General features: G+C 44.6%; 1 protein-coding gene across 21 annotated transcripts in view; it reads left to right on the top strand.

The window, feature by feature from the left end:
* The window catches only part of Kalrn (kalirin RhoGEF kinase), a 599,822-nt gene that overhangs the window by 322,241 nt on the left and 251,028 nt on the right, over nucleotides 1–26,553 (top strand). For all 21 annotated transcript variants that reach the window (XM_036203323.1, XM_036203328.1, XM_036203326.1 and 18 more), the window contains exons 14-16: nucleotides 6,904–7,099; nucleotides 16,020–16,186; nucleotides 23,555–23,674. In XM_036203323.1, coding sequence (XP_036059216.1) covers nucleotides 6,904–7,099; nucleotides 16,020–16,186; nucleotides 23,555–23,674 — 483 coding nt within the window. The remainder of the gene's footprint in view (nucleotides 1–6,903; nucleotides 7,100–16,019; nucleotides 16,187–23,554; nucleotides 23,675–26,553) is intronic.

Below are 26,553 nucleotides of genomic sequence, written 5' to 3'. Positions count from 1 at the left end.
TCTCTTGGCTGTTCTCCTGTGTATAAACTCAGCTCAGTGAACATTTACTGGAACATGGGGGCGGGTTGGGAGAGACACGTGGGCAGATCATGCTGTTTCTATGACAAGGAGGCCCAGGGTGAGGGGTGGTCACAGAATAGGCAACACCTGACCCAGCTGGGCTGCAACCAGAGAGTTTCTTTTCATGAGATTACACCCAATGAGAAGGCTGGGTAGTGGCCAGAATTTGGCAATCCTGGAGGATGTCTTCCAATCTGAGCTAGAATATCTCCAGAGCCAAAAAGAAAAAAGAAAAAGGGTTGTGGAGAAGGAAGACAAACAGGATTTCATTAGTGTATGGAATCAAAATCTCTGATCGCTTTTACTTTTGTCCTTCACTGTCTCCTGAGAAAGCTAGAAAATGGAAAAAAAGAAAGACAAAAAAAAAAGCTGATCATTTCAAATTCCTGAAAAGTATTTGAATATGCCCATCCCAGGTCTCTCCTGTGTCTGAAAACCCATAGATTTCTCTTCCGTGTGAGGCACATTCAAAGTCCATTCTAGAAAGGCCCGGCCTCTGGGTGTCACTGCTCTTCACTGCCCTCTGATAAAGGGCCTCTAACTAGCCATGCCCTGTTCACTTGCCCGTAATGGGTATGTCTCCTGTCTAAAACTGGCATCTCCCAGTACATCATGGAAGTCAGGGGCTTTGCAATGACTTGGTGCCCTGACTTATCTAGCTTTGTGTTGCTACTTCCCTCCCTTGAGGTACGTGCTTTTAATATACAGGCCTTTTTTTTCTAACTCAAATGACAGCTTCCCTCCCATTCTTTCCCTTTCTTTTCTTTCTTTGCTTTTCTTTCTTGTTTGAAGAGTCCTACAACGTCTAAAAATAGATAGACTTTAATTTGGGTCCCACTGTCAAGGTTGTAGATGTTTGAAACGTTAGCCTCAGTCATCAGGACTTGAGGGTGTTCAGTGGGCACTCCATTCCAGGGACATAGCTGTAAGCATCCACAGCCACAGTGGGCCATGACCATCTAAGCAGCTCATTGCCTTGTCCAGCCTCATCATTTCTTACTTTGTTACACTGTGAGACTACAAAGAATTGAATATTGACTACTCAAAAAAAACTAATAATATCTATTTGAGGAACTCTTTTCAATTTTTCTTCTTAGTAGCTGATTCTAAGCATACTTTTGAGAAGGAGTCATATAATGAATACAGCAAAGTAAGTCTGCCTCCTTCAAAACATTTATTTAATAGTTTCTTCTAAAGTTTTTGTTAAGCTCATATCAGAATCATTGGGAGGTTCCCCTAACATCTTACTTTAAAAGAATAAATAAAAGTAAAAATTTTTAATCTCATTAGTATTCACTCATGCATACAGCTTCTGGAAAGCCACCGTTTTCAGTAGATTATCAGAAATCCCTGATGGATGCTTTCAGGTCCTTCTAGAATGGGCAGGTCTGGAGCTCAGATAATCTCATCAAGGTTCAATGCTGTGTGCCTTTGTGTCCTGGTAAAGAAGGCAGTAATACAGGACAGACACAAACTGTACAGCTAAGAATGTGGCTTGCCCAGGATAAAAGAATGTCCAGCCCTCAAGCTCTGCCAGGAACAGTATGAGTGACCAATATATGTGGAAGAATACCTTGGGAGAAAGACTTGACACTTCTTTAAAAATGTGAAAATTGAAAACTTAAGTATTTTCCATTGGCCTACAAAATACCCTACTTTAAAAAGATAAGTGTACCGTTTTACAGTGGCAAATCCGGCCTAGTATTTACACAAGGCTGCAATTTATTGACCCAAAGATCATATTGACTTTAAAAGGTCAAGTTAGAAACAAAACAACAAAACAAAACCCTGATTTTCTTAGTTACTTTTCTGTTGCTGTGCTAAGACACCATGACCAAGGCAACTTGTAAAAGAAAGAGTAATATAGCTTCAGAGGATGAGTCCATGACCATCAGAGTGGGGAGCACAGTGGCAGGCAGGGAGGCAGGCTTTGGCACTAGAGCAGTAGCTGAGAACTTGTATCCTGATTCACAAGCAGAAGACAGAGGGAGAGAACTGAGAATGGCCTGGCCTCAAAGCTCACCCCCCAGTGCCACACCTCCTTCATTGAGGCCACACCTCCCAACCCTTCCCAAACAGTCCCACAAACTGAGAAGCAAGCATTCAATATGTGGACCTGTGGGGGCTATTCTCACTCAAACCACCACATGGATATATGATTGATTATTGATTGATTGATTGATTGATTGATTGATTTTTTTGAGCTGGGGATCAAACCCAGGGCCTTGTGTTTGCTAGGCGAGCGCTCTACCACTGAGCTAAATCCCCAACCCCGATTTTCTTTTTTAAAGAAAAGGAGTAAAGAAAGGAAGGAGAAAAAAAGAGGAAGATAAATTTTTATTTAGACAGGTACAGAATAAAATACTTGAGGAAGAAGGCTGACAAGTTCTCCAAACCTAAATACCTGGGAAGACCAGGAATGGGAGGAGCCATCTGGGAACAGAGCCCAAGATGACTACAACTTCTGTCCACCAGTTGCTTAGCAGCACAATATTGATTTTGGTGAATCTATTTTGGTCACAAAGTCTTGGGCTTCTTTTCTCACTTTTTATCTTCTCTTAAAAAAAAATGAAGTTTTAGCTATTTATCTAATTCCCTCCTTGGTATCTCTAGAACAGATCATTGTTAAAGCAATATTCTTTCCAAAATATCTCTCAAAGAGGTCATAATTCTTCGGGTCCCTTGAGAAAGACCTCATTCTTCAGCCCCACACTGGATTTAGTCATCATATTCTAAAACTCTGAATCAAGAGAGTGAGGAAGACAGGCCCCAGAGCCACTGGGGGTCCCTGAGCAGTCTGGGAGTTTTTAAGGAGCTAATTGAGTGGAAGAAAAGAAACAAATAGGCTATCTGAAAGCTGAGTGCACCTGGGAACCTTCTGTCTCTTTTCCGTTTGGGTCAGGCTCTACGTCAAGCTTGACCAAATCCTCTCCAAATACAGTTAAATCACCAAGTTCCTTTCCAGTGCAGGCTCTACATCTCACAGTCTTGTCTCTGTGGGAGCAGGTGCACCTCCGCTCCCACCTCCATTCCCCACCTATGTTTTGGGATGAGCCTCTGGGCCTGGCAGATTGTCAAGCTCTTGAGGTGGAGGGTGTATTCTGAAGAGTGATCAGGACTTAAGCAGACTGGGAGTCTGACAAAGATGTTTCAGAACTGTGGTACCCAGGTGATGGTGGGGCTGAACTCACGCTCAGGATCATCAGTAAACCAGCTGATTCTCCACAGAGGAAAAAAAGGTACCGTGGGAAAGCCAGCTTTGCTCATTAGCAGTAAGGTAAGGTGCAAGTTAGATGCAAAAGAACAAAATAAGCCCCTGTTGGATGCCAACCTTGGGCCCTAGAAAAAGTGAAAAGGAACCCAATGAAAGGATGTTCCTTGAGGACATAAAATACTCAGGAAAGACACTAATTTCACCCCCAGGAAATGTTGAATGTGTGCAGGGAAGACTCACTGGGGGCTCTGGCTGACTGTGTCTCAGGAAGCTAGGAAAAGGAAAGAATCAGCTGCCAGCTGAAGAGCAGTGGGGCAGGGCGAGAGCCTCAGGAGTCAGATGTTCAAAGGCAGGCTCTCCAGATCTCCTTCTTCTGGAAGACGTCAGCTTCAGCCTACCTTTGTCAATAGGCAAGAGCGGAGGGGGGAGGAGAGGAGGCAGAGAGCAAATCTGAACACGGGTGACTAGACAGACTTCACCTTTGCTTTAGTCCCACAGGGCCCAACCTTTGAGCTGCTTCCTCCAACCTGAGGCTGTCTCCTGACCCCACCACCAGCTTGTGCAGAGATTCCTGGCCTTAGGACCCATCTGGAATGTTCTTTGTAGGGTCAATTGTATAGAAACAAAGCAAAAGCTAAAGCTGGAATAAAAGGCAGGCCCGGCCCCTCCTTCTGTGCCATGGTTTTAGTTTTACTCTGGTTTACTATATTTCCAGGCAAGGATCAGACCTGAAATTATAGTTTTGACTATTTTAGTACATTATCTCATGAAGAATTTATATTCAAACATCTTAAGAAGACTTACAAATATATAATCAGATGACAATCTGTCATCTGGATGTGGTGGTCATACTTCTGTAATCCCAGCACTTGGTTTGAGGTGGATGATTTTGCGTGTAAGGCCAGCCTTGGCTACACAGCAACATTCTGTCTCAAAAACCAAACACTGACAGCAAAAAAAAAAAAAAAAAAAAAAAAAAAAAACCTTTATAAAGGTAGATATGCAAATGGTCAGCAAAGCATATAAAAAATGTTATCTACATCTATAGCCATGAAGTAGATCCATTTTCAAACTGCAATGAACTATCACTTCCCATGCAGTAATATCATTAAAATTACAGAGAGTAGTGACGGATGATGGTAAGGGTGCAGAGCAACTGGAACTTCCATACATTGTCACTGTGGCCATCAAATGTTATAATCCCCCTGAAGAACTCTGCCAGTTGCTTAGAAACATGAACCAGGTCCACTCAAAAGCAGTGAAAAGCTATGCCTACAGAAAGAAGGGCATGAGAATTCTCACATCTGCCTTATTCCTAACAGCCACACACTGGTCAGCAGCAGAGGGGATGAGTAAGTTGTGAACCATCTGGACAGTGGACCCCATTCATTTACAGCAAGGATTGAAGGACTGACACAGCACTGTTGTCCATAATGCAGCATGCTGAACACGAGGCCAGACAGAAAAATCTATGCTCTATGACTTCAGTCATAGCAAATCCAAGAATAGGCAGAACCGGACCTGGCAGAAATCTGAACATGCTTCCTTGTGCAAGAAGGGCAGAACTGATTGGAAGAGGTCAAAAATAGCTCTGTGAGGTGATGGGTCTGTGTTTTTGCTTTGAGTGATGATTATCCACCCAAATGTTTGAAACTGTCAAAACTCAAAACTGAGTGCTCAAAATATGCACATTTCATGTGAGTTGTACTCTAATAATTTGAAATACAGAAAGAAAAAGCCTACTTATAGGCCCCCTTTATAACAGCATGTCCATTCTATAAATTCTCTTATAAATTTTAAAACGAGGTATTTATCTCTTATTCTCCATTTAACCCCAATCTGGAGTTAGAAAGTGAAGTGCCCCTCAAAGACAGGAGTCCAACGGGAATCTGTTTTGCCTACTAACACGCGCTGATTTCCAGGTCTCCTCCACAAAAGATAGGTACTGGGTTTTCCTGCAGAGTTCAGCAGTTCCCTGGGTTGACCTGAAAAGACCTGGGGCATGAGGTGGGAACCCAGAGCAGTAAGGGAGGAACTCTTCAGTTCCCGCATCTCCACTTCAAAGACAGCTACTGTGCTTTTATCCATTTCTGTTTTCCTAGAAGAAGGTTCTTACCATTAGACAACAAATGGAATCCTATGGCCCAGACACACAGCCACATGCAAAGGATTGCTTTGCTGTCCCGGCCCAGTCTGCATAGCCATAGCTTAGGATATAACTGCACTGCTTCTGCTTCCTGGTGCCCTCAGAACAACTTGTCTTTGGGCACTAGAAAAATGATGCTGCCTGTCAGCTGGGATGACACCCGGTGCAATGAAAACCACTGCACTGGAGCTCCAGGACATGTGCTTGGGTGACTGGGTCATGCTGCAAATGTATGACCGAGTCGGGAGACTTTGATTTCCACTCCTCGGAAAAGATGGCCACACACCGGCTGTCACCTTCACTGGCTGTGGGTGTAACACAAGAAGACAGTGTGGAAACCTTGATTCATGGAATAATGTAATTCAGTGCTTTGGAATTCCTTCTGTATGGTTTATTGCAGAGAGTGTAAAGTGGGTGGAGGATATGGCCTTTGTTAGCAGAGAATTTGAAAGCAGATTAGGTGCAATCACTTGAGTTAAGGTGTAGAGAATGAACAACTAGTTAATCCACATCAGGGCAATGCTTTTATTTATTACATGAGCCAGGCTTCATTAACATCATTACTGCTTTCAATAGATTATAATCGGCTTGATTTTTCTAGAGCAGTGGTTCCCAACCTTCCTAATGCTGTGACCCTTTAATACAGTTCCTCAAGTTGTGGTGATCCTCATCCATAAAATTATTTTCATCGCTACTTCGTGACTATAATTTTGCTACTGGTGTGAATCATAATGTAAATATCTGTGTTTTCTAATGGTCTTAGGTGACCCCTGTGAAAGAGTCATTCAATACCCAAAAGGGGTTGGGACTCACAGGGTGAGAACCACAATTCCAGAGGCATGTTTTACGTGAACACTTGGTTCAGTCACACTTTTCAGTTATCAGCCTTTGTAATGTAATGAAGAGAGAGAATCTAGCACAATGGAACACAGGAACCAGAAGGGAAGGCCGGGCTTTAATAGTCATTCAATAGCCCTTTAATTGATGATGAGACCTTGAACCATTCCCCAGGCTTCACTAACCCCCAGTTTTGGCTTCTGGAGTACACTAACTACTTAGCTCTGAAGGGTTCTTCAACTGTGAAATATTTTTATATAACATTTGTGAGACGATGGATAAGGTCTTTGCAGATGGGAGAACTGGGCTACTGTGTCCCTATCAAGACAAACTTCATCTCTCTGAGGGAGTCGTTTCCTCTTCTAGAAGGCAGACCTGGAGATTACCATACTGCCCGCCTCATTGGGTCATTGTGAGGGTCACAATGAGATGAATATGCCAAAACTTTAGAAGCCATAATTCAGTGTACAAATGCTTACAGCCATTCATTTGCTGCTGCTATAGACATTGAACCCTGCAAAAACATTTGGAAAGTGGGAAGCGAGGGTGGGTTCATTGATAAGGCTTTCAGCCAAGAGCTGCAATCTAGCAGCATCTTCTTGTGGATCCAGCAAGTCCTGATTGATGCTGATGGTGCCTCTCCCAGGTGACAGCAGAGCTGGATGCCTGGAATGAGGACTTACTCCGGCAGATGAATGACTTCAACACAGAGGATCTGACCCTGGCAGAGCAACGGCTGCAGCGCCACACGGAGCGGAAGCTTGCCATGAACAACATGACCTTTGAGGTCATCCAGCAGGGCCAGGACCTGCACCAGTATATCATGGAGGTGCAAGCCTCAGGTATGTGGCGTAAGGCTGTCAAGTTTAGGCTATGGAAAGATGAGACTAGAGATTGAGTCTCTGGGGACTCAGGAGAGAGTGGGAGAGTCAGTGACGGAAATTAGTGCACGTTTTTTAAAAAGTGATCGTTTAGAAGCAAACCCAGAGTGGTCTGAGCCCCGGAGAGTTGCGCTGCGGTGGGTGGTGAGCTCCGACACCACCCTCCCACTGATGTAGTGGTTCTTGCTCCTTCTGCTAACTTGTAGGTGGTTCCCTGATTGCTCGCTGGCTTAGACTTCCCAGAATCCTCTCGTTTGGTTATTGTTTTTAATCACTGGTCTGTAGATGAGTTTAAGTAATGCTGATAAAAGTTTATGGGGGATTGTGTAATGTTATAGCTTCTTAGGAAAATGTAGCATTATTTATGGCTTTTTCAGTTCAAGATTTATTCAAAACGTGTGCAATAAATATACAATTCCATTCTCTGGAATGAGAGAGAAACAAAGCAATCCAGGAAGACTAGTTGGCATGCTCCTTACCATCCAGGCTGAAGCAGTTGGACTGAGGCTGTCCCCTCTTTAAAGCACAGTTGGGCCACGTGCCTGCCAATGTGAACATTAACATGAGATTGTCAGGGGACCCCTGAAAGTCCTACTGGACTTTACAGTGTTGTGTTTATTTTGGCGGTCTGAAAAGTAAGTATTGTATGCCATTCAAATGAACATCGCTTTGGACCCAAGAGGGGAGAACCCAGTGAGTTCTGTTCACTTGCAGAATCGTTCCATGAATTTCCATCAGTGACATAAACAGGATGCAGTTGTCTGGGAGACTCGGGTCACTCTAAGTGTGCAGCCCACTAAGAAGGGCTACTCGCTTGTGGTCTGCCTGGGGACTCTTCAGAATGGTAGTGCTCAGGCTCGTGTCCAGACGTTTGTGAATGTGAGTCTGAACCTGTGTGCTAACAGAATCTCCAGGTAGATTGTATGTTCACTGAAATTTGAGATGTAGTAGTCTGATGTTTCAGCTGTATCTTTTCAGGCCCTCATCGGGAAAGGGCCGAGTAAGGAACATAAGGAACAGTGTTGATCCCTTTTCTGTGCTTGAGACTTTCACCTGTGCTCAGGGGTTAGGTTAGTCCTGCAGCTGCCTTTTGGATGCTCTCTACAGCTGGCCACTCAGCTAGGATGGAAGCCTGGAGAGACACAGTCACTGGAAGGGAGGCTGGGCAGAGCAACCCAGATGCTCACCCTTCATCCTTCTGGATGGTTCTTCAAATGGATATGTGTACTGATGTAACCTTCAGCAAGCCAACTTCTATCCCAGGATCCAAATACCCAGGGTACCGGAAAGGCTGCCGGGAGCTGGCAATCACTGAGGACGGCTTGTGACTGGAGGTTGGCTGTGCTTGGCATCCATCTTAACCAGGAGGGCTGAGTGGGTGAAAATACCCCCAGGCAGATGGGCTACCCACCCGCACAATATCCTGTTCTGGATAGGAGCTTTGTTGAAAGAGGTTGGGTTGGCCCCCTCCACCCTCCCTACCGAGACTGGCTGTTCCCCTCTGCCTACCACAACTAGCTGTTCAGTCTGGCAGAGCCTGCGAGACTTAAGGGAAATGAATCCATGGGTTTTAGGAAGGCTTGCCCTCTGTCTTTGCACCCCTCTGCAGAGAAGGGTCTGTGTCCCTCCGAGCATACAACAGGAGGTCGGGGTCACACTGGACCTGGGGGAAGGGTGGGGAGTGGCGGTGAATCCAGAGCAGGACATGGCTGAGGAATGCAATACAGGATTCAGAGATGAAGGTCTGAGGCAGTGAGGACTTTGCATCATCTCTTTATTTTAATGAACTATATTTTGAATTAAGGTAAACATAAACAGTTGCACCAGAAAATAAGACAATGATCAAAATTAAGACTTTTCTCCCTCTCTGCTAAATTAAGGCTTATGCCTGGTTATGTTTAGTGGTTCATGGAACTAAGGAATTTGCATGTGCTTATTTTCAGGTGTGATGTTCATAACATTGAGTCAGGTTTTCCGGAAGCATCCGGTATCCCAACAGTACCTCCCAAAGCAAAAGGCTTGGTGTGGGTCCCCATCCACCTTAGGAATCAGGGAAACAGGAAAACCATCCCAGTCAGCTCCCATTTGTTCCTCATTCAGCTCTGTCTGTCTGTCTGTCAGGTTGGGCGGTAGTAGTTTCTGCTGTTAGGAGAACACACTCTCTAAATTGCAAGTCCAGTTCTGCCGCCAAAAGAGCAGCGTGACTGGGGGCATCCTCTTTCTTCTTCATTAGATCTTAGACTCTTCGGTTTAGTCTAGTGTATAGACTTGGTTTACAAATTCCTCTCAGTTTTTATTTGCCATGGGTCAGCATCCTGTCATTTTGATTTTTACCCGGGCCCTGTATCCAGCAAACTGGGACATTGAGCTACATGACTTACGACTACATTGCTTTTGTGGTGGAAAGCATCAAGCTCCCCCTTTCACATCATGTTTTTAAGTTTGAAAAATGATTTGTGGAGCTGGCTCACAAGGAGACGGCTCAGTGGTTAAAGCGCTCGCCATAGAAGCATGAGGACCTGAGTTTGGATCCCAGGGCACAGTGGCACACTTCTGTAATCCTAACATTGAAAGGGGCAGGGGGACAGGGAGGTGGGTGGTTCCCATAGTTCACTTTTTAGCCAATCTAGCCAATCAGTGAGGCCCAGGCTCAAAGAAGAGATCCTTCTCAAAGAAATAAGATGGAAGATGATAGAAGGCACTCAATGTTAACTTTAGATTCCAAACACACACACACACACACACACACACACACACACACACACACACACACAGTACAGGTAGACACACATATACACAAAACAATCCTTAGAGTCTGTGTCAGTAATGTTTAGAGTTTCCTGTTCCTACTGGGAATAACAGCTCAGCAGTTGAACACCCTGTTGGTGGTCTTGAGGCTTGAACCCAAGGCCTCACACTTGCTAGGGAAGCCTTCTACCTCTATCTCTCTTAGTTTTAACTTTTGATTTGGGGACTAGTTTTTACCAAGTTGCACAGGCTGTCCTTTAACTCACTGTGTAGCCCAGGCAGGTCTTGAACCCGCTATCTTTTTGTCTCTGCCTCCTGAGTATCAGGGATTCCATGCCTGCACTGCCAGGGTCTGATGTAAGTACGTACTTAAACTGTGCTTGCTTGGAGAGCCTCCTGGAACATGCAGGCTAAGAACACAAATATGAGAGGAAACACAGGGATGAATCCCAGGCATTCTTCCAACCTGTGTGTCCTGGGACATGTCCCCCCATCTCTCCCAAAGCCTCGCTTTTCTCTGAGGAAAGATGACCTCCAGCCTGGGGTCACAGTGAGGATGCAGTGAGGTTATACAAGAGTGTGGAAGAGATCCAGTGAGGTCTGACACATCGGTGTTATGCTTGTATTCCAGCCCACGGAGCATCCTGTTGGGATTACTCAGTTTCCAGTAGCTTCTTGAGCGATGTGAGTGAGGTCTTTCCACACAGCAGCCTCTAGTAGAGTGGTATGCCTTCCTTACACATAGCAAATCCTCAGTCATGACATTTGCTAAATTCAACAAGAATGAACATCAGTGTGGGTGAGGCAAGTGAAGGCAAAAATAATAGAGCACGAGTCATTTTATTTGTGCTGTAAATGGAAAGCGGAAGCAAAGGCTGTGCTTTTTCAGAAAGAAAGCTACTCTGGGTCTAGCAGGGATGGGAGCCATTGGAGCTGAGCAGAAAGGAAGAGAGCCCTGATGTAAGCCACAACAGAGCCACACCATGAGACTGGCCTGGGGGACATTTTTAAAATGCCAGTGTCTAGGCTTCAGCGCCTGGGGAGTCATCCCCACTTGGTCTGGAGTGGGTTTAGATTGTCCTTAGACTTCTGTTCCAAGGTAATGCCAGCGTCAACAATGCTGATCTAAAAACCTGACTTTAAAAACAGGCACAGGAAGATGAGTGTCAGGGGTGGAGGAAAGAGAGGATGTTTCCTATGTGAGGCAAGCACAGATATTTAAGAACAGAAACAGCTGAGAACCTTCTGGGTCTGATAATATAGCCGGGAGTGCCCGACGCAAGCCCCTAACAGAGTTGTCTCTTTTCCTGAGAAAATTAAAGTGATGGTGGAGGCTGAGAGTGTTACTCACTGGCAGAACGCTTGCCTCATATGCACAGTCCTGGGTCCAATTCTAGCTCCACAAAAACATTCAAATAGTAAGATGGTACCATGACCTGGACGCCAAGGAAAAGAGTGCTGCTTGTTATTAGCTGAACACAGAGTGCTCCACAACTGAGTATAGAGAGAATCCTGCTTCTTGGGCTGTGGCCGCTGTCATCCCGTCTAGTGGCTACGAACCCTGATTGTTGTTAAACTCCTCATGAGCTTTATGAATATCTAATGACCATGTTCCAGTCAGCCAGAGATTCTAGGTCTGTGGTGTTTACAGGACACGGTGGTTTTCACTGGTTCTCCAGGTGAATCTGGTGTGAACCATGGCAAAAGCATTAATCCAGTAACATTCAAAACACGGTAGTTTATAACACTATACATTGAGCAAGTACATGAATGCCTGTCATTAGGTTTTTTTAAATTTTTTTTAAAATTTATTTATTATGTATACAGTGTCCTGTCTGCATGTATCCTTGCAGGCCAGAAGAGGACACCAGACTTCATTACAGATGGTTGTGAGCCACCATGTAGTTGCTGGGAATTAAACTCAGGACCTTTGGAAGAGCAAAAAGTACTCTTAACCTCTGAGCCATCTCTCCAGCCCCAATAATGAATTAGATAAACTTGTTGGTTTTTTGTTTGTTTGTTTGTTTGTTTTTTCGAGACAGGGTTTCTCTGTATAGCTTTGCGCCTTTCCTGGATCTCACTCGGTAGACCAGGCTGGCCTCGAACTCACAGAGATCCACCTGTCTCTGCCTCCCAAGTGCTGGGATTAAAGGCGTGTGCCACCACCACCCGAGGTTTCATATTTATACACCACCTAGCAGTCCTATCAGTAATCAGCACTATATTCTCATTAATTTCCCTTAAGAAAAAGGACACAGTGGAAAATGAGTATTTGGAACTGACAAAATGCCAGATACCATATATACTATAGCTAGTCCTTGCATCGGTCATTAGTTATGATTCCCATTTTACAGATGAGGAAACCAAGGCCTGGGAGAGGGCACAGAGCCTAGACTGTTAGCATTAACAGGTTTCAGAGCATAGCTTCAAACCTAGGCCTATCCCTCCTCAGAGCTCTACATATACTACACAAACCCACTTCATCCCTAAAGAGGCCGGCTTGTTCACTGGTCAGAGCTATGCCTGAGATTACTCATGTGTCGAGTACATGGAAAAAGAGGCAGTGATGAATGGAACAAATGTGGCCCTGGCATCAGGGAGCCTACATTGCAGAGACGATATGAACGAAGTGTCAGAAGTTGCCTTTGAGGGGGAATTGGACCAAATCCCTGAAAAGAAAAGAAATGTAAAGATACCCACTCCTTGATGGCCAAGATAAATAAATAACTCTTGTCTTTCTGCATTATTACTGAGCCCCTATGCAGGACAGGGGAGGTCTATGCAGGACAGGTAGGTCTATGCAGGACAGGTAGGTCTATGCAGGACAGGTAGGTCTATGCAAGACAGGTAGGTCTATGCAGGACAGGTAGGTCTATTCAGGACAGGTAGGTCTATGTAGGACAGGGAGGTCTATGCAGGACAGGGAGGTCTATGCAGGACAGGGAGGTCTATGCAGGACAGGGAGGTCTATCATTTATTGAGGGCAATGTTAACAGCAAAAGCAGTCTACTCGGGTGATGTCTGGATACCTTCCAGATGGTGGGCCTTAACTGGAACTCGCGCCAGTGTGTTGAGGAGCAGAGGAAGGAAGAGCGTGGGATCAGTTCCTCTGGGTGTGGCAAGGATATGCTCTTATGTCCCTCTCCTCAGTCCACCTATAACTGATGATGTGGAGGTGCAGTGGCCATTCTCCTCCTCCCTTGTATTCCCTGTGTTTATCACATAAGACCACAACACGTGTGACAAACGGAATTGCACAGCCTGGGTGTTGGGGTGCTTGTTCTCAATGATGTGCTGAGCAAGCTTCCTTGCTGAGCCACTAACTTTGAGCAGCCATTCACATGTGATGAGACAGGGTTCAGTCACCTGCCTCCCAAAGAAAGAGGAAGCCCAGTATACTGAGCACTGGAGATGCAGTGGAGTGTACAGGATCTGGAGTAGAACCACACTGTAACTTCAGTGAAGCAGAGATGGCTCTGAAATTACATTTCCAGAAAGGCAGCATAGGGTCAGAGGTCATCTCCCCTGCCAAGCCATGAGGAATAGAAATCTGGTTCTTCTTTTTATTTCATCCTAGGAGATGTTCTACCTACCTCACCCTCCTGGTGACTGAAAATAGTAACCAGAGGGGGTTGGCTGCCAAAAGAACAAGCCGTTCTTTTCTGTCTCCCATGGATATTTCGGGAGCAGGGACTTAGAATTATGAAACTCACCGGAAAAAAAATAAACATGAAAAGATACTGAAATTATTATCCTGTAACACCAGAAAATATTTTTTCCACTCTCCCATATTGTCCTTATATAAAACACTATTTTTGCCTCCAGAAATGAATTTTCCCTCATGTGGGCAGACAAGCCTTGTGCTTCCCAGATGCAGGCACGTGGGAGGCAGGGATGAGTTTTGGATAGTGCGCCAGGGTGATGGAGACATCTCCCAAAGAAGATTGATTTTGGAGGTGCCCATATGTTGAGTCTGATGTGCTCCTTTGAGAACTTAGCTGCTGGGATTTTAATATTAACCCCATTATTGGTTGGGACCCTATTCTTCTATATCTCACACATGCTACAAGCATCAAGACCACAATGGCTTTGGGTCATAGATTACAGGATGAGAAACCAGAGAAAAGATATGGACTGAACAATGAGGTTACATGGCCAAGTAGAGTCACGGATCAGAATATTTGAGCAGTCCCAAGTTAGAATTTTCCTGGGGCTAGGAACCAGGGCACGACTGATCCCTCAAATAAGTAGACAGTCATAATCGAGAAACAGCATGGGTCACAGTTTGCATCCTGAACAGAAGCTGAGAAGGTGTGAATGTAAGGAGGCTGAAAGTTGTGAGCTTAAGGTCATAGACAAAAGCTAGCAAGTCCATGGAACTTGGGGTAGGGTCTATATCTGCTTTGTAAACATTGTTCTACATTGGTCGTGTGTGCTTGACATGTACACAATAACCATACGTGTATGTGACAGATGCCTGTGTGCATCATCTCACCTATCCATGCAATGTGTGTAGGGGGTGAGTAACTGGAAAATCCCAGCTTAAGTATGAGAGTTAGGATGACTTGCTCAAGATCAGGATTCTGACTCAGGGCTGGGTCTAGAGCTAGCACACATTCCATGTTGACTTGGCAAGCTAAAAAACAAAAACAAAACCAAAAAAAAATCACTAAAATTCTAGCCACCAGTAAGTGAAGAAATGGGCTTAGTGAGTCCCTTTACCCCATCTGATTTCATCAGTAATCCTACTGAGGCAGGCTGCCTTGGACCCTGTTGGTGACAGGGAAACAGAACGTTGAATGGGCAGAGAAGAAAGTATGTGTATCTGCACTAACGTGTCAGGAGAGGTATAGAGAAAGAGCAAGGCAGGAAGGCAGGCAGGACAGGGCCATAGCCTTTGGCTAACAGGTCTTGACTGGCGTGCCTATTACAGGCTGGCTATTTCTCTAGGTTGGGTGATCCCTTCATAGACACTGGAAATGCGTGTCAGCAAATGACTGGCCTTCGAACTGCTTTGAGACAGTAGAACAATGAGCAAGCTTTGGAGTGTGGGCAAAACTTGAAGGTGACAGCTTTTCTGAATGAATAACATTCAGTGTCCCTGTGGTACTATTGGGGATATTTATCGTGTGTATTTGGAAGGTAGCATTGATTTCTTAGGAGACCTAAGTAGTTACTTTCATCTAACCAGTTAAAATAGAATATGCCCTTGGCAGGCGTTCCTGAGACAGGGTCTTTTTTATTTGGCTTTATCATTTCCTAGATGATTCAGAGGTTTGCTTATGAATCTGGGTGCTGGCAAGTCTCCAAACAGGTGCTGCCGGGAGCTGTCTTGCCTAGCTAGGATGGACTTCCAGAGTTGTGGTGGTATTGTGTTCCCCCCAAATATTGTGCACCCTAATAAACTTATCTGGGGTCAGAGACAGAACAGCCACAATATTAAACATGAGGATAGGCAGTGGTAACACATGCCTTTAATCCTAGCATTCCAGAGGCAGAAATCCAGCTATTCAAGGATACAGCCAAGCATGGTGACTCACACCTTTAATCCCAGAAAGTGAGCCTTTGATCCCAGGAAGTGATGGTAAAAAGCAGAAAGGTATATAAGGCACGAGGACCAGAAACTAGAAGCTTTTGGCTGGTTAAGCTTTCAGGCTTTCGAGCAGCAGTTCAGCTGAGATTCATTCTGGATGAGGACTGAGATGCTTCCAGTCTGAGGAAACAGGATCAGCTGAGGAACTGGCGAGGTGAGGTAGCTGTGGCTTGTTCTGCTCCTTTGATCTTCCAGCGTTCATCCCAATACCTGGCTCAGGTTTGATTTTATTAATTAGACCTTTTAAGATTCCTGCTACACAGAGTTGCAGCACCCTCTCTCTCTCATTTATGAAAGGGAACTGATCTTGTCATGGTTGAAAATTGCTTCCTGGACAAAGCTTCCTAAAGAGGAGGCATTTTCCTAGCATCCTAAGCAAGGACTAATTACGAGATTTGTCCAGCTGCACTAAGCTGTGTAGAGGTTGGGAGAGGGCCAGTAATGGCCACTCCCAGAGTCCAGCTCTCTTACATGAGTAAGGCAATGTTGTCGCCACCAGGCTGCCTGGTTTTTAATTGCTTGCATTTTTTCCAAAACCAGGAATCGAGTTAATCTGTGAGAAAGACATTGACCTGGCAGCTCAGGTGCAGGAGCTCCTGGAGTTTCTCCACGAGAAGCAGCATGAACTGGAGCTCAATGCGGAGCAGACCCACAAGCGGCTAGAACAGTGTCTCCAGCTGCGGCACCTTCAGGCTGAGGTCAAACAGGTGAGCCTGCCTGGCACCTGCCCTCTTGAAGGGAGGCACAGAGAGCCACGGGTGTGCCCTCCGAGTAACCCAGCCTTAGGAAAGAAGCTGGGGTGTAAATTAGTCGGATTGATTGCTGCAAGCATGGCTGTTGTCACAAAAGGCCCATTGGGACAATGGCTCAAACCATAAATGCCTTGTCCCTGTCCCGTCCTGTAATCTAGGAACATTCCAGAGGATTCTTGGTGTTCTTCCCTGAATCTGTTCTCTCCTTTCCTGTGCTTGATGCTGTCACATATTCCATGAGCAATAAAAATCCTTTCTCAGGAAACACATTCCACTGTAGAGCCAGGTTGATCTCCTTGGGGCACCCCTGTGCCTTGTCCAGCTCCTGACACAGAACTGGTAAGTAACGATTAAGTGGTAGCAATTCTCATTATTCCCAATGTGTGTACTGTTCTTACAATAACAATTTGGGGAACTGGGCATGTTGCTCCATGGGTAAAGTGCTTCCCGCACAAACACAAGGGACTGAGTTTGGACCCCCAGAACCCACAAACAAGGCAGGCATAGCAGAGAACATCTGCAGAGCAAGGATGGGGTAGGGGCAAGTAGAGATAGGCAGATCCTTAGAACTCACTGGCTAGCCAGTCTAGCTGAACTGGTGAGCTCCCAGTTCCCTTAGCTCAGAAAACAGTGTGGGGGCTGGAGAGGTGGCTCAGTAGTTAAGAGCACTTGTTGCTCTTGCAGAGGATGCAGGTTCAGCTCCCAGCGTCCACATGGAAAATGGAGAGAAACTGAGGAAGACACCAAACATTAGGCTCTGGCCTCCATATGCTCTCTCTCTCTCTCTCTCTCTCTCTCTCTCTCTCTCTCTCTCTCTCTCTCTCACACACACACACACACACACACACACACACACACACACTCATACGTGCACACACATATGAATACATACATATCATACAAGAACATTTTCTTGCCATGTAAAAGTTAATGTTAAACTTGGGGTGGGTTCTTATCTGCACAAGGAATTATACCAAGCATTTTACTGGATGACATGCTCAGACCTCCAGGAATGTACCACAGGGTCACAGTTGTAAATGTTGCGGTCATCCACAGACTAAGTAACATTTCTTGTAAACTGTGGATGGAGGCTTCTCTTGGACAAAGTATGACCAGGATGAAAACACTAGTAACCCCTCTCCTGGGTGCCCTCTCTGTGTCCAGCAGCCTTCACAACTTCTCCATTTATCAGATGAGGCCATGAGAGCTTACAGGGTCCCCAGACAATAGTCACAACAAGGAAAGAACAGACCACCACCCTCCAGGGGTCTAAGAATGCCTTCCTGCAGGGCAGACACCACCTTCCTTCAGTGGCTGCTGCTGCCTGCTCCACCCTCTCCTAAGGGACCCAATGTCCAGCTGCTTGGGGCCAAGATCCACCTCCAGAGTTATTCTAGGTGGAGAAGCATCTTGTACTCTTAAACATTTTTTTCTTGTGGGCAGTGGTGACTGGAGCTTAGATTGAAATCAAGTAAGTGAGCATAAATGTCATTGTATTTAACTATTGCTTAGTCGCTTATGCCCCTGCTGATGCCAACTTGTTACAAGGTTGTCATGTTGGGTGAAATGATCTCCGTTCCCCCTCTCTTCCAATCCACACTCAGCAGGAGCTCACACATGTGTGCACTGAAGATCTAGGAGTCACACACCTGGCTTGGTTACTGAACCACCTATATGTTCTCAGCCTAACCATACCAGGGTCCCACCTGAGCTTCCAGAAGACCTGTTATTCATATGGAGGACATTGTGGAAATGCCAGAGGGTTGAGACTAGGGACATGTATGCAAACATGTGTACAAACTGTAATGCTCTCAACAGTCATGGCAGGAGCATTATTTTCATATGGAAGAAAAGAAAGATCTTACTTTTTGAGAAGGAGCCCCTGAGGGAAAGTATTGTCTACAAGTAAGAAAACTGGGGTTAGGTAGGATTAAAGCACAGCAGGGGCCTCTAGAGTTGTTAGCTAGAACTTGAACCTCCAAAATCCGGGGTTTTCCTCCATGGGGCCCCAGGAGGAAGCCAACAGCAGGGCATGGTCGGGCTTCCGTGGCCTCACCATGTCTAAGAAGATAGGCATGGGTAGCCAGGCTCCACAGAGAGTGGCCCTGCTCTGGGTCAGCAGGGCTGCAGCATGTCAAAGGCTACCTGTGTGCCCATGCCTGGTCCTTTTCATGAGTAGCAGATGGCAGGAATGAACTTTCAAACAAGGCAGAGAGCAGAGCGTTCCTGTTGGACTTGGAAGAAAACCCTCAAGTTCTGGTTTTGCTTTCGTTTTATGTATCGCTCCAGCATCAGTGAATATCTGTATATACTCCCATTCATAATTCTGAGAGGACAGAATTGCTTTGTGCAGGGGCCTCTCAGAGGCATGGCATGGATGACTCACGGGGCAATTATAGTTCAAATCTACATGAAAATGAAAGCTCTTAGGAGACAGAGGCAGGTGGGTCTCTCTAAATTCAAGGCCAACCTGGTCTACAGAGCGAGTTCCAGGGCAGCTGGAGATACACAGAGAAACCCTGTCTCGAAAACAAAAATCAAGCAAACAAGCATACAAACAAGAATGAATGTTCATTCATCTGACTCTCGGGAAACCCGCAGTGGCCTTTACTAAGGACAGCACCAGAGGACTGATGCTTGGTTAAGCTGGCACACCTCGTTCATCAGGCTTGTTTTCCTTGTCAGGATAGGCTCCTTCCTCAAGGATCCATCTGATCCAGTGTCAGAGGAAGCATTTGTGTCTGATGGAAATTGATAGAGCAGGAAATACTGATTTCTAAGCAGTTGACACTTGGAAAAGGGAGTTAATTTAGATGTCAGTATTGATCAGGGAAGCTAAGTTCAGATCAGTGAAGCTAAGTTCAGATGTAGGCTTGAGAGGAAGAAGAGGGAGGGAAAAGGGGGAGGGAGGGAAGGAAGAAGAGACACAGAGAGACCATAATTGAAGGGCCATTAATGAGGCCAAAAATGAGAGGAAACAACAGTGTATTATGATATAGCTCTGTTGTTGGAGTTCATGCATTAAAGGTTTAGATTTGGCTATGTGTGGCCATCATAATCTTAACCTGGAGATTATATTAAGGTGAAGCTTTGAAGAATGAAGAATTCAGACATTAGATGGAAATTTATCTTCAGTTATTCCAAACAAATGAAATTTGATGCATGCCACTGGTCTCTTCCTTAGTAATTACATGTATCTGAGATAGGCAATACACACACCTCTGGAGAAACACAGACCATCAAGGGGACAGCTGCACTGATCACAGCGCATAATCCGAGTTCTCAGGCCACCTGCATGCCTCTCAGATTACTCTGCAGACCACACAGAATTCTCTGGTTTCTTCCAGGAAAATGACTACTTGTGGTAAAGATGATCTCACATCTATCAGATAAATTCAGGATGTTTGGGGAGGTAGATGACTTAATGTCATAAAAGAAAATGCATTTCCATATGTATTCCTGCAGAGCACTGTATTTAACATTTGAAATGAGTTTTAAAATGCATTTGTAAAATACTGGATTGCTTCTTTGAGCCAGATCTAGCCAGAATTTGCTTATAATTAGGATAGACACTCAAAACAAAGAAAAATAGCATCCTGCCCTTGTAATTCTGTGATGAATACTGTGTTCAGTTTTGATGGCTGAATGTCAGAGTTAGTAGGGAGCTGGGGCAGGGCCAAGTGAGAGGAACAAATGCACATTGTTTCCAAATAGAGATAATTAGGTGGGCATAAGGAATATGGACACAGCCTATAAAACCATAAACGATGAAATACACAACCTCATGGACTTTCAGAACTAAGGAATTCTGAAGGTAGACATCTAAGGAGCCAAGAAGTTATTTTGTGGTTGGAGTTGCAGAAATAACCGTGCCTTAAGAGAGGTCATCTGCAGTGACAATTCAGCCAGTTGCCTTGAGGACAACTTTATGGTAGGCATGACCTGGAGAAGAGTCATCTGTAAGCCATTTCTCCAACCTACAAGAGAACCAGTCTGGGCTGCCCAGCTTCAGGACATCATCAATTGCAGATAGCCATTGTCTTCTCCTGGTTTTAGCTCATCCAAGCCCCGTTTGACCTGGGGAAACAATAGGCTGTGTTTTTAGCTCTCTCTCTAAGCAAAGAAAGACAAAACTGAATTTTCGGCCTAGCATTTCAATGCCCAAACAATAGTATTCTTCCTAGTCTCTGGTGTCTACATATCCAGTGTCTTTCTGAAGCCCCATGACTGGAGGGTCAGTCTTTGGGTTTTAAAGAAGTGTGAGTTGTTAAAGCAGGAAAGAACCTTTAAAGATATCTGTCTCCATTGAAGTCTTGGTTACTTTCTCCTTGCCATGATAAACTACCCTGACAAAAGAGACTTTACAAGAGAAAGGGTTTCTCCTGGTTTACATTTCGGGGGAGCTATACAGTCTATCATGGTAGGAAGACATGGCAGCAGGCAGAAAAGGCATCAGTACTCAGGAAGCTTGAAGTGAACAAAAAGGGGGTCACTGTTTAACGCCTTGGGGACTACCATGTAAGCTACCCCCTCCCAAATGGTGTGGTAGGAACCATCTTAGAACTAAGAGTTCACACTCAGGAGCCGTACGACATTTTACAACCACAACATTAACCCATTAAGTAAATTGTTGCTGCGGTTGATTGGTGTGAAATGTTACTACTGTGATTTGAAAATAAAATGCTTTTTACATGACAGATTTTATTTTTAGCCTAGCCCTTTTGTTCAGTGAAGGACAGCATACACATTTTACAGGTGAGAACACTGACTTTTGATTAAATGGTGTTTCCAAAGTCACAGTTGGACATAAATAGAACCAATATTTTCTCATTTTAGTTACATACAGTATTTCTCCTACTACCTGGCACACACTTGGATGCTCAGGGGATAACAGCTAACAAATTTAACAAACCAGGAGGACAGAAAGAGCCTCATAACAGAAAGTTAACACCCGCAGTGATCTGAGTACAAAGACTAATGATAGCTACCTAAGAAACTGATCCTAGATCAAAATGGTGCCAACAAGTTCATTTAAAGAACTGAATAAAGTTAAATGACTTTTTCTTCTCCTTGGGAGAATTATAACTGAAGGATCACAGCGCGACCCATCTTTGCTCCAAACTGAAAATCAAAACTAGTAACCACACAAATCATTATCATCAAGCTTAACATTCCCTGGTGCTTTGCGTCAGCCCTGTGATGCCAGAAAGAAAGAGAGGGTTATCCAGACACGGATGAGAACACTGGGGCTCAGGGAAGTTGAGTGATCTTCCAAGGAAGGGATAGAGTCAGGCTTTCCAACTTCAGGTATTATGCTGCGTCTGCTCATTATGCCAGCTCTGCTTCCAGAACTGACTCAGTGCTTAGTTCCAGCCAGGAGTACAGCCATCTCATAAACTTCCATGCATTTTTATATTCCTAAAGTCAGAGCTTTAGGACTCAGAAGTCCTAGAATGCCTTTGTAAACAGCATTTTGGAAATACAGGTGAACAAGAATATGTTAGAATTTACTGAAAGAAGTAGATACTCAAATGTGTGGCATTACTGGAGGGAATGCCAGTAAATGAGTATCCCCATCACTGTAGTTACAGCTGGCATGGCTGGAACGAGAGGAACATATTCTAGCAAGACTCAATGAGGACTAAACTAAAATTGACTTGTGATGCACATGCAGAAAGTGTTTTGATGACACCCACGAGTGAGTCTCCAAAGCAAGCAGAAAGCGGTGAAACATGGTGGAGAGATATAGTTCAAAACAAAAAAATATGAGCTCCATTTTCCAAAGAGACAAAGAATTTGCCCATGCAGTCTGTGAATGCATGGACCCAGATTACCAGGCAGTTTTTGAAAGTCATTAGCACCTCTAACCAGCCAGCCACAGTCCACCAGAGACAACAAGGATTTTACACATACATGCTGAACAGTTATTTCCTGCAGCTAATTACAGATTGGCATCTCATCCACAATCTGCCAGATTGGCCGTGAGTTAACATCTCAATCCAAATCTCCAAGCTCCAGTAGGATTTATCCCTCATGTTATCTATGCACAATAAAGTGTCACTCAGTTTCTGCTTGGGAATGAAATTTGCTAGGTGCCTATGAGAGTTATGGGTCAGGAGACCAGGCTTAGTCTTCTCCAGTTGTTCAACACAAGAAAGTGAAGGGAAATTAAAAAGCTCAAGAACACACCTGGAATAGATTGTCGTGTCGTCTCCTTTATAAGGAGTGACATGCAGATGGTATTCAGTGATTTGAAATTTCAGAAGAACTTTTTTTTCCTCACCAAGCAAGAGTCACAGGCTCCCTAGAAAAGAAGATGCTTGTCAGTGTTCTTGTGACCACACACCAGGTAGGTCTAGAGCCGAGGTCTTCCCTCTGGAGTGATTATTTGTGCTTAGCCTGATAACTGCAACACTCCTATTTCCCTGAACTCTCTCAACTGTGCTGGCCCTTGCTCCCTCTCTCCTGGTAGTTCCCACTTTAGGTTTTTTCCCCCAGTACGTATTAGGAAACCCTAGAAGTGGTATTCAGGACGCTGGGTAATTGATGCTGGTTATGTTACTTTCCCGTTTGCAAATGATCTGCTCTGTGAATTTTGCTTGTTTTCTCTGGCCTTCCCTGGAGTTGCTTGCTCCCTCAAGCTTGTAAGCTCTTGTTATATAAGGCGGAGGCGGTGAGGAGCTGCCGCTCACACGTGACCTGGGTAATCTTCATGACTCTCAAAACATTACTGTGCAGCAGCTATTACGTGAACTATGTGAGATTCAAATTTGATGAGAAGATTGCTCTAGACTTTGGGGAATTCACATTTTTAAGAGGGAGGTAAGATTGTTTCTAACAAGAGGTGTAGACGAATTCAAGAAGTTGTTATTGGAACTGGGCCCTTTAAAAACAAAGAGTTGGGGAAGAAGAAGCAATAGGATCAAAATATATGAAATTTTCAATAAATAAATAAAAACAGATAGAAAAAGATACCAACCATTGGAATTTATGTATACCATTCTCTGGTCTAGAAAGAACTTTAGGCATTCATAAAATACAGCCATATGAAGCAGTGTTAATTAATTTAGTGGGGACATTGGGACAGCAGGGCGGTAGATACAAGGAGGAAGTGACATGTGGAGAATATATCTGGTCCATACAGTACATGCCTTATGACATCAGATACTGGGAAGATTGAGACAATAACTGGGTGAGGTCCTTGCCATATCTTCTCTCTAACAGAGACTTGAAGATAGCCCTTTGAAGTGCCCATAGGGAAGGCGACGGCTCTGGAGAAACTGCAGAGGGCCATTTACCTGTGTGCTTGTCCCAACTGCCTAGGTTCTGGGATGGATCCGCAATGGAGAGTCGATGCTCAATGCCAGCCTGGTCAATGCCAGCTCTTTGTCGGAGGCGGAGCAGCTACAGCGGGAGCATGAGCAGTTCCAGCTAGCCATCGAGGTAACACCCAAATCTGGATGCATTGTCTTCTGTTCCCGTTATGCCTCTGGGCCTCAGGTAGAATGGCAGTCTGAGACGCCAGCATTCCCTCAGCTGGTGGAGCTCTGGCTCTTTCTAGTGGCATAGTGCAGGAACCTCCTTTACACCCAGGTATGCAGAATGCAGGTTTCTTTCTGCCCCAAGGTATCAGGAGCCATCTCTTCATACTTCAGATGAGAATCTTTGCTGCTCATGGTGCCTTAAGGCCCTGGTCCAGTGAGATTTTTACCCAGAACAAACTATGTACCAGGTGAGAAACACAAAGCTAAAAAGTGACAGGGCTTTCAAGGGAAGACACTCAGAAATGAGAATAAATAGATGTGCAGGTCAACAGGAAAGTGGAATGCTTTTAAACACTTGGATTCTAGGTTAGAATCTGGCTTTGAACAGGGAGCACAAGGGTTGTCACAGACGGTACCACAGAGTTTGCATGAGAGTTCATTCAGCCATGCTGGCAGCAGCCATATCTGAAGAATAAACTGCAACCGGAAATGTACTACCGGGACTTTTTAAAAGCTGATTTTAAAAGAAAATTCCACCGAGGATAAAGTAATGTTGCCTTGCTTTAAATAATCCCTTCAATTATCTTCCTGCTAGGACCCTCTCCTCCCAAAGAGTCTTAGCAGATTGCTTCGCAGTGGTGGCTGAGGAAGAATAGAAATGGGGTGTGGAACTATGTTAAAGTCAAAATCAGTTCAGCAGCGGTGGGGAAAGAGGCAAAGAATAAAACAATCTCAGATCCTTGCTCCATGTGGTTCAGTGTAGAGCTTTGCCTGCTTCTGAGTGTATGGGAACTACAGTAGGCTGTTTCCTTTTAAAATGACCACCAGCAAAACTTTTTACATAATGGTGGCAGGAAAATAATGAATCTTAATTATCTCTGCTCATAAATATCTTTCAATGTAGCAATCCAACTGGTAGCTAGCCTTTTATAAACTAGTATTAATTGAATTCAGCCATTTAATTTTCCAGAAGCCATCCTACATGATGCTTCCATAAGATACTTAATATCTTCTTAGGGACTATTGTTAGTCCAGGATTTGAGTTTGAAAAGCAAACAGTATGGTACACATAAGAGTATAAGCAAGTCGCTTGCTACAGAAGAGTTACCCAGAAGCAAGCACTTTTATATCTGTTAGTTTACTGGCACTCCCAAATCAACAGTGGTGGAGCTGCTCAGGAGAGATCTAGATTGGGGTTTTAATCAGGTACTTGGTGGTCATGTATCTACAGCAGTGGTTTTCAAACTATGGGTTGAGATTCCTTTGGGAGTCAAAAGACCCTTTCACAGAGGTTAACTATCAGATACATTGCAGTTTATAGCAGTAGCAAAACTATAGTTATGAAGTAGCAACAAAATAATTGTATGGTTGGGGGTCACTACACTACATGAGGACCTGTATTAAAGGGTTGCAGCATTAGGAAGGTTGAGAACCACTGCTCTGTAGACTTAGGCAGCAGTGAGGGTTAGGCAGCAGACTAGGGGCATGGCATGAAGCTGTGGGGGGGTTCGACAGAGATAACTCCTGGTCATCTTCCTCCTTGAATATAAATATTTGGATTGAGTAGTTACAGTTCCAGTCTCTTCATCAAATATCTGACAAGTCAGGCCAAGTGTCATAGCACACCAACGTAGCTCAGTGAACTTTGAGAAGAGTGGGAAATGTTGCCACAGTGTATTGAAATACTAAGCTCCATGTGGCTGTGTATGAAGTACATGTACAGTTGGGAAAATGCTACTGCATTGCTGCATAGCAGAGCATGGCTAAGGATAAATATATCCTAATCACTCCTAGGGTTTTGTGGGGGTATTATTTGAGTACTGTAGGGTTGGTGTCTGTGATCTCAAGGATAGCAGAGCAGATAGAATTATAGAACATCTTGGTAATGGAAGGTCATCAGATAAACAAGGAGCACAGCCAGAATTGTGCATATTCTCTTTCTCCAGACAGCCTATGATCCTCTGTAAACTAAGTTTAGACTGAGTTCTGCATGAAGAGAGGATGTAAGCAATGGTTTTTGAGACAAAGTCTCACTAGGTAGGCCAGACTGACTTTGAACTCACTATGTAGCCCAAGCAGGACTCAAACTCATGGCTGTCCTAATGTTCAACCTCCCAAGTGATGGGTCTACAGATATGTACCCCTACATCTGGCCAGATGCAGGCCATTTTCCAGGGAGGATAAGCAGCCTAGCATGGCTTTCTCCATGTCCCAGTGTTACTGCAGGTCTTTGTGCTGGTTGCTGGGAGTGGGGCAGGAGTATAATCTACCTTCTTAGAACCCAAGAAAGAAAGCTCAAGGGTTTCACAAGGAAAATAAAATAGTTATTGGTGAGACGGTGATGCAATTTGTTGTATAAACTGAGACATCTTTAAGGGTGAAGGGGGTGCCAAATGTAGTAACCACTCCTATAATCCCAGTACTCCTGGAGGCAGAGGCAGGAGGATTGCAGAGCCAGCCTGGGCTACATAGAAAGACCCTATCTCAAACAAAACAAAAGGAAAAGTGAAAGAGGGTTATTGATAATTAAGCTAGAAAAGTAGTCAGACACTGGAATGGTCCTGGCCAAGCCAGGATAATGCTAAGCCTAGCTTTGGTGGTTTCCCTTGAAAGGTCAGAATTTGTACCTTATACAGTCTTCTTCTGGGGGGAAATGTCCCCAGAACATTCTGAATGGAGAGTCAAACAGGGTCTCAAAGCAGTGTAGTTTATTAGTAAACTGGATTCTTATTTGTTAATGCCCTGGGTGCACCAATGCGTCTTCAAGAACTGTGGCCCTCATAGAGAGAAGCTCAATTTTAAAATCCATTTTTATTTGAAATCCTCCTGTGCATTTAA

The sequence above is a fragment of the Onychomys torridus genome, chromosome 12, assembly GCF_903995425.1.
Source record: "Onychomys torridus chromosome 12, mOncTor1.1, whole genome shotgun sequence".
Classification (NCBI taxonomy): Eukaryota; Metazoa; Chordata; class Mammalia; order Rodentia; family Cricetidae; genus Onychomys; species Onychomys torridus.
This window is presented reverse-complemented; position numbering and strand designations above follow the sequence as displayed.